General features: G+C 42.8%; 1 protein-coding gene across 3 annotated transcripts in view; it reads left to right on the top strand.

The window, feature by feature from the left end:
* Positions 1-387: 387 nt before the first annotated feature.
* The window catches only part of LOC144791728 (uncharacterized), a 175009-nt gene continuing 166322 nt past the window's right edge, over positions 388-9074 (top strand). For all 3 annotated transcript variants that reach the window (XR_013602455.1, XM_078666496.1, XM_078666495.1), the window contains exon 1: positions 388-554. Coding sequence is in view for 2 of the 3 variants with exons in the window: in XM_078666496.1 (XP_078522622.1) it covers positions 531-554 (24 nt within the window). In the remaining variant the exon portion in view is untranslated. The remainder of the gene's footprint in view (positions 555-9074) is intronic.

Here is a 9074-nt window from a genome sequence, read left to right as displayed (position 1 = left end):
ATAAAATAACGTTCTAAGGTGTAACTGGTCAGTGAAATACCAAATATTCTAAAAATTGGTATGTTATGCTCTTTCTAGCCACACCTCTGACTCCGCCCACTGACCCAATCCTCTCGTTATTCCCACCCCCTGATGCTCCGCCCACGGTTCCCCTACTTTTTCCCCCCCACTTCGACCACTGGACTACCTGATGCCACTTTAAAACACATTTTTACCGTGTAAATACGTTTTATATATCTTTAGGGTGAAGTGTCTAAAAAAAGATTATTATATAATGCTATTGTCACCTAATTCAATAGAAACATATTCTTTCTTCGCTCTTTCAGAAATAGACAAGAAGGTCAGTTGCGAGAGATTCTTCCAGGTATTGGTTCTGGGCATGTCCCGATGATAGTGTCACGGGTACGAGGCATGCGCAGTAGAGCCGGTTTACACTTCACACTCTGGGAGGTCGTTTTGCTTCCTACACCCCCCAAGTCTGACTTAAAATTCAACCATTAGTGTATCATATTATCGCATTTGGCAGAAAAATGCCAGGGCAGCTGTCAGATGAGGTGAGTGGTGTCCCACGGAGGAGCAGCCTTGGAGTGCGTGCAATAATCAATTTATCATGTATAATTTTATTTTGCTGATCAACAGCAGGCTGTTTAACGGTTTAGAACACAATTTCTAAAGTTCTGCCCGTGTACTTGAGTTACGTTTATCTTTAGTAAGGCTATATGCACATTCCGTTAAGCGTATTGCAGTATCGAAATATAGGAGATGGGCAAAGTGTGTGGAACAAAGGGGGAAGTTAGGTCCCCGATGAGCTTCAGTCTGTCGTTGGAAAATAAAAGAGCCTTTTCGATACTTTTTTTACGGTTCTTTGTCGGGTTGTCTTTATGATTTCATCAACATCTTATTTAGCTTACCAGCAGGTCTGGTCTTGACTTCCTTCTCTCCTTACGAACCTCGGCTCCACGCACCCTGAACCGCCTCTCATGTTTACAACCAGCTCCTTATGCACCCGGCTGAATATTGAGCTGATTAAAATGTTTTCTTTTTTCCCTGGTCGCTAGTTTCTTTTTGTAATGCATTGATTTGATTAAATGCTTTGGGGGCGCAGCTAGACCAGACCTTCGGGTGAGGGGGAGGTGGTGATGGGGCAATGCTTCCATCAAGTGGTGTGGGACAAGCATTTCAAGCAATGGGGGCGGAGCTATCTTAATAGGATAAAGAAGTGACAAACTGTACAGTTTGAACATATTGTACACATTTTATCTGATGGAGATTTTGGAGTTCATAATTATCCCGGGAGTTCGCATTCGCTTTAAGTTTTCGGAGGGGGTCCTAATTGCTGAAGCGATATTGTTGATGGGGGTGTTTGACCAGTTTGCTAAATATGAATATTTCGATTGAGGACATATTTATTTTTCTATGGTTAGATATCATCCATTATTTGACCACTTGAAGCCTTGTCCAAATGAGTACGAATCAAAGTCAGATTGATTTTCAAAATTAAATATGATTTGTGTATCATCTGCATAACAGTAACAGCTGAGACTCAATAAGGAGATTAGTGCTGGTAGACAGCTAAGGTAAATGTTTAATAGGAAGTATAGCTATTTAGGTTAATTAGTTGTAAATTAATGGACTTGACGTAATGGGAGAAAGTGAGTGGATGGTCTGTTTGATAGAAAAGATGACATCTGATTCAGTTCTGCTCCCTACACCGATTTTTTAAAAAGTTTCTAGAAGCTTGGGATGATAAACGTTAACAACGACATGGATGTGTTCAAGAAATAGGCGTACTTGTTCATCCACTGTTTTAAAATCATCCTTTCTAGAAATCACTGGTGCCATAGCTAGCACAAACTGTTCTGGTAATATGAAAGCAGGTTATTTGCTTCAACGAATGTAAATAATTGTTTCGAGACAGATCTTTCAGTCTTACTTTTTGCCTAAACAGTCTATTGGCCAGCAGTTAGAATGATCTCTTGTTTCAAGGCCTACTTGTTTTAGGAAGGTTTTCTTATAAGGCTTAGAGTTCCTTTGGGAAGATACTTGTATTCAACGAGTCAACAGTTCTGACTGAATTGGCTGCTGAGCAATCCACAAGTACATGGGTCTGCTGGCTTACGAGCATTTACAGCATTGATGAAGTCTTCTGCGGTCAGAAAGCAGAAGGTGAAAAACTATAGTTTTTGTATTTTGTTATCTGATGAACTGACATTTGCTTCTGGAATTGTGGTTCAGTAATGGGAAGCTAAGCAGGAAGACTGAAACTAGTGGGTGAGAAGTAATGCAGGTATCCCTTGCAAACTGCAAGCTCCAGTGGTGAGGAGTCCTTCTGGTGTGCAGCCAAGGCAGTGGTTCTTAACCTGTGTTCGGGCACCCCTGCAGATTTGTGACTGAGGGGGTTTGCGACTGCTTAGGAAATAAAACAAGCATTTGCAATGCAATAGGTCTCACATTTACGCGAGTTTAAGCTATTGGCATTGTAAATGAAAATGCATTTTATTTATGTTTTCAAAACCAAAACATAAATAAAAGACGTGATTTGCAATGCTAGTAGCTCAAACTCACGTAAATACGAGGCCTATTGCGTTGCAAATGGTAGGCATCACGGACCAAGGGAGGGAGGATGACTGGGGGGAGGAAGAAGGCACGGACAACTGGTGGAAGGGCGCGTGGGGGTTAAGAAGGCAGGGACAACGGGAGGGAGGGCAGGGGGTGTTAAAGAAGGCAAGACAACGGGAGGGAGAGTGGCGGGGTAAAAACGTCACAGGGCGAGGGTAAAAAAGGCACCGCCACCAGGAGGGTACAAAAGACACCGCCACCGGGAGCAAAGGCGGGTTGTAAAGAAGACACCAAAGCACGTCGTGCCTGCAGTAAGAGAAACTCAATAAAGAAAATAGTGCTTAAAAAACAAATAACAGGTAGCATGTAACAACCGAAGTAAAAGGCCCAGTCGCCATGGGAGGTGACAAATGAAGACGAGGCGGTACTAAGGAGGGACTAACAAGCCTATTTACGAATCAGAAGCCAGCCTTTAGGAAGGACAGTGACACAAGCCAAGGGCAAATGTGGGCGAGGCTACTATTCCCTACTCCAATACAACAAGTTTCGCAGAGCAGCGCATGTGCACTGACTCTAGGCTCGACCTCAAAATGTTAACTGAGTAATAAAGTGTATATAAAGAAGTTAAATGTATAATTGTAAAATTTTAAACCGTGCTATAAATGAAGTGTTTGTATCCTCAGATTAATTTGTGGGAGCAGTATAAGTGCATCAAACAGAACATAGTTTGGACGATTAATGGCCTCAATTGAATTCAGCTAAGCTCCAACCTTCCCATGAAATTAAAATGTAGATTTTTTTGTTTATGAATTAAATTAAATATTTCATATTCTGTTGGATGATGCTTGTTCATGTAATTTTGTTTGTTGTTTTTCGGATCAAATCATCAAAATTGCTTAGGCTCAGCTCCCCGGATTTCAATAAATACTCTGTGGGGGGGGGGGCGCCAAATTACAGTGATTCAGTGGGGATCCACAGAAGTCAAAAGGTTAAGAACGACTGTCCTAAGGTACTGTCACGTCCGGTATTACGGCTGGTTTATTTATTTATTTAGAAGATTTTATATAGCGCGAACTAGATTCTTGCGGATATCATAGCGCTTTCCAATAAACAACGCAAGTTATACATAACCATAAATGAGGGGAAAGTCACGCATAACATAATAGATAATAAACGTGGAGTACGTAACATAAACATCAGGTTGATATAAGTCAGGGCAGAAACATGTGACGAAGATGTTTAGTTGGGTCTTTGACATACATAAGAGTGGAATACTAGAAAGGGTACTAATGCATCTTCAGAGTTACTTAGTCTATAACCAGGTGAATTTAGCCATGAGAATCGCTTTAACTTCCTTTTTGAAAGAGACAGTAGAGGTTATTCAATCTGATTTCTGGTGGAAGAGTATTCCAAATCCTTGGCGCCATTCCCAAAAAGGTTTGTTTATATGTCTTCTTCTTGTTGAATATTTGAGGTTTCAGTAATAGGTTGTCTGCACTCCTTGAGGACCTTGATCCACCAGAGATTGTCAATTTCTGTGCGAGGTAACTGGGTGCATTGTAGTGTAAGGCCTTTTGTGTCATGCACGCAATTTAAAGATGAATTCTTGCTTCCAACGGGAGCCAATTCAGGGATTTTAGTTCTTGGGAAATGTGGGAGCTTCTTTTCGAGCCAGTGATGAGTCTCGCAGCTGCGTTTAGTGAGGCTCTAAGGGGAGCTGTCGATGCTTTTGGAAGGCCACATAAAGAGGCACTTCCATAGTCCACACGAGGTATAACTAGAGTTTGTACAGCCAGCGTGAAGTCATTGACTGGCAGGAAGGGTTTCAACTTCCTCAGAGTGTTTTTCTGGAAGTTTGCTCCTTTTGTGGCATTGCTAATGTGAGATTGTTGTCTAGAGTTATTCCCAACAATTTCGCTGAGTCAACAATGGTAGGTTGAACGTTGAGTGCATTGAGATGTTGGATCATGTCATGCATAGAGGGGATTTTGGCGGGTAGAGCAATAAGGAGGAATTTGTTTTTTTGAGCATTCAGTTTGAGATGGTTTTCTGCCAGCAATGTCTGTGTGTTCGTGAGTGTGGTGTTAAGCCGTTTAATGTCTTCTAGAGTGTTGATCTTAAGATACAGCTGTGTATCGTCAGCGTACATATGGAATTGCACGTTGGAGGCCTGCAGAATTTCGGTGAGTGGTTCCATGAACATATTGAACAGTGTCAGGGATAATGAGGACCCTTGTGGGACTCCCAACTTTACTGGTACTGGTTTGGATAGGGTGTTGTTGACCAAGAATTTTTGTGTTCGATTATGGAGAAAAGAAGTAAACCAATTTAACACTGACCCTGAAAGACCCATTCTAAGTTTGAGAAGATCGAGCAGATTCTCATATTTGACCGTATCAAAGGCTGAAGAAAGGTCTAGTAGGATGAGTAAGCATGATCCATTCTGGTCAAGGATTTGTAGCGCATCGTCGACAATGTGCGTCATAGCAGATTCAGTGCTATGACCAGCTCTAAAGCCTGATTGGTGATTGTTAAGGAGGTCAAAGTGATCAATAATTTGGCCAAGGTCGGAATACTGGATATAGGACAGTAGTTGTTAAGGTCCAAGGGTTCCGCTGTTGGTTTCTTTAGGATGGGTGAAACCTGTCTGACCGTGAGAGAAGTGTGGCTTACTGGTTAGTGTGTGTGGCTTACTGGTTAGAGGAGGCAGACCTGGAAGCAGAGGTCAGCCCGGGACCAGGGTTCAATTCCCGGCTCGGCGGGGTCTTGAGTCCTAAAATGTCCATGGACTCGACAATTCTCGCTCCGGTGCCTACTCGATTCACGGGTTCACACTCTGCGACTCTGGGCAATAGCTTGCTTAATCTCCACAACGGCCCCTCGCGGCGGGATGCCTGGCTTTCACCTTGCGGATACCCTGCCGGGGTTATCTCACAGGGGAATACCAGGACGGGTTCCCTAAGCAAGCGCTTAGAAACCGCTTGGTGATTTGCGCTATATAAATTCCTTTACATTTACATTTGAGGGAGTCTGGGATGCGGCCTTGTTGCAGTGAGTTATTGATGATTTTGGTCCATAAGGATAGAAGCCAAGGGGTTAAGTCTTTAACAGCGTAAGCAGGGAGTGGATTGATGAGGTGGTTGGAAGGCTTCAGGGTATTGAGAATCATGCCCAAAGCCTCTTCAGTGTAGGTATGGAAGGATGACCAGGCTGCTTCGTTCTTTAGGTAAAGCTTTGAGGGGCTTAGGAGTGGGGAAGTTGGTAGTGATGTTTGCGAATGTGGCACCAAGTACAATAATAGGTCATTTAGAAGATCCTTCTCGATGTTATCAGTCTCCTGATTGAAGAAGGTGGAAAATTCTTCACAGGTGGGATGTGGTCTGGCTGCGTCTTGTAGCCGTTGAGGTGCTTCCTTAGATTTAGTTTTGATTAACTCAAAAAGTTATTTTGGGCGATATCTAGCTTGGTCTAGTTGGTAGCCGAAGAAGTCTGCTTTAGTGGGCTTGATCTTTTTGTAATAGGCATTTCTCTTCTTCCTTGATAACTTAAGGTGATTAGTAGATGGGACTGATCTCCAGTTACGTTCAAGGGTTCTAAGTGAATCTCTATCCTCGTTAAGTATACCATTGTACCAGGGCTTAGAGTCTTTAGTGGAAACTCTCTTTAGTTGAAGGGGGGCTACCTCATTAATTATCGAGGTCATAGAGTTGAGGTAGTGGTTGGTGAGAACGTGGACGTCTGAGGTGGCAGCAGGTGGCCGAAGAAGGTTGTAGTTTGAGGAGGGTAGTGTGTTGGGGTTGAGTTTTTTCAGGTCTCTTTTCCAAATTTTTGGTTTTGTGGACTGAACCGAGTTGAATTTTACAGTTTCCTTTCTTTTGAACTGTTCTAGCGGTGCTGTTGTTTGTGAATTAGAGGCTTCTCATTAGGTCTGCAGGGCTGTCAACAACTACCCTTATTCAAATCTCTTGCCACATGTTAAGGGCTCTTGGACATTGTCAGACCTCCAGGCTGCAGGTCAGCTCTGCAGGACATAAGTCCAGTCTCACTCAAGCATGGCAGACATCAGATAGTCGGGCTTAAGAGCTTTACTGCCCCAGTCAGCTTTCCTCTCTAACTCCTCTGGGTCCTTTTGCAGGAGAAAAGAAATGAAATATCCACACTACTCACCATTACAGGGTGAGGAGCTGCTATTCAGATCTAAAAAGAGTAGCACCATAACATCCAAACAAAATTAAAAATCTCAACAAACACATAAGATGAGTGTGTGGTGTCCCCCTCCTAGAGGGGAATCCCAAATCTGAACTACACTCTAGGGACATTACCATCCCCCAGCACGCACACGCTTTAGCACACAAAAGCTTTTATAGTGCTGGAGGAAGGGCCGTCTGCTGCACATGAGGTGTTTGATGCATAAGGTATACCTAGCATAATACTTCTCTTGGAGGCCCATACATCTTTTCCCTGAACTACCATGAGGAAGAAATGGCTAAACCATGTGGGAAGTAAATTAGGCCAGAGCAAGCATGTCCCTTTACATTCGGACACTTCCTCTGTTCTTTTTAAATTGTGTTCAGAATTTACTGAGTGAAAAGTAATTGAAAAATAAATCAAACCAGTTATAAAGATTGAAAACTTTGAATTCAATGTACAGGTCAGTGATACACAAAGATATTTTTGCTGTTCCTCCATTATTTTTGAAAAGTTTATTTCTCTTACTTTTTTTTAACCAATACTTTACAAACTTTGGCAAAGCTAACCGCTCAACACTTATAGAAGGGAGACCTATTTGCCAGTGTGGGGCCCTCTTCACGTAAAACAGACGGAGTGTTTTATTGGATGGAACTGAACTGCCATTGGGCACTAATGAATAGCTAAGGTGTGGCGCTCACTTATGCAATTTTCGATTCTTTGTATCAGCCTCAAGGACTGTTCATGTTGTCTGTTTCAGCACTCCATCCATCATCTTGTTTATGCTAAGTGGCCAAGGGTATGCCCAGACGTGGGTCCCTTGCTTGCTGTGCCACTGGATTCAAGCTAGCCTGGCTGATGAGGGGTGAAACCCCCAAGCCGGTCCCAGGATGCTTGTTTCCGGTCCAGGGAGGACATGTCCTGGCAGTTCGGGCTGGACTGTTCCCATGAGGAACAGGGTCAAGACTGATTTGCATATGGCTGGGTCCAAACATAAAGAGCAAAGGAATGATGGATTAGACCCAGATATGTGACTGGGGCTGAGTGGTTGAAAACTTTCAGCACTCCGTCCATCATCTTATTGTGTTTGCTATGCTCTTATTGTCAATCAGAGGTTCAGACCACCTGGTCGTAGAGGGGTTTACCAAGCAGGGCATCCTGTAGTCTCGAGTAGGGTGGAGTTTAGGGTGATCCTAAGGTAAGGTTGGATGGGAGTGGTGCAAAATGAAGGGCTGTTTCTTTAGACGAGGAGGTACCATGAGCTTACATCATGATGAGATGTTCAAAAAGGAGGAAGGGTCTCTAGTGCTTTCCTAAAGTGAAGGGGGTGTTACTAAGTAAAACTGCAACCTTCAGGCAAGGCAGAAAGCTTGCTGTCTCTTTCTCCTGCTTGCACTTTTATATCTCTTGGTATTCACCATTTAGAGTGGTGTGATGGACTTATTTGATTTGTAGATGAGGCAAGATATCTTGAATGTGATGTGGGTGAATAGTTCCAGCCTGTGTTGTTGTTTGTCAATTGGAGTGTTTGTAATATTTTCAGCGACTTTTAATGAAACAAGTTGTAGTGCATGAGACACGCTTATTAGATATGATTCTCTGAGGTGCTGGTGAGTAGAACTTTCTCACCGTCAAAGTAGGGCAGGGTGAATGCTTGAACAGCTGTTCTGAAGACTGCTTCTGGCAAGAAGGGCTTAACTATGCAGAGAAAGAATCCTGGGGCCAGACTGCCTTTGAATTCTTTATGAATGAGTTCTGAAGGTGAGGGTGATGTTGATGAGGAAGCCCAAAGACTTGACACGGTAAATGAGTTTGGACTGAACCCGTTCAGCTTCTCTTGTACGTGTCCCTCCCTTACATCAGGTTGTGCAAATTCTGTTCTGGTGTGGTTCATCCTGAGAAAGTAGATGCTAGAGATGAGAGTATGATGATGATTCGTAATGCGTATCTGCTCATTAAGAATTGTTAGATATACCAGCTCATAAGCTATTAGTACTTACTAGAGTACCATTCTGAAAGGTATGATTTGATTAAAGTAAAACAATTACATGTTTGTCTTGCCATTTGAACGCTCATTGGAGCATTTTAAACGGATGGTCCTGCTTCCCCTATATAAAACACCTACCTTTAAAATACTAAACACTTGAAATATATCTCAAAATACTGATTTTGAGGACAAACTCTCAGGAGCCCATTCAACAAATAACTTAGGCTGTGTGACAGCTGTCCTAGAGGACAGGGAACGTTTAAAGAGACTTCTGTTACACAACCTCAACAATAATGATTTTCAGTACCACAGGATATGTTCTTAAATTGATTGAGGGATA

Source organism: Lissotriton helveticus, chromosome 11, assembly GCF_964261635.1.
Source record: "Lissotriton helveticus chromosome 11, aLisHel1.1, whole genome shotgun sequence".
In the NCBI taxonomy this organism is placed as follows: Eukaryota; Metazoa; Chordata; class Amphibia; order Caudata; family Salamandridae; genus Lissotriton; species Lissotriton helveticus.
This window is presented reverse-complemented; position numbering and strand designations above follow the sequence as displayed.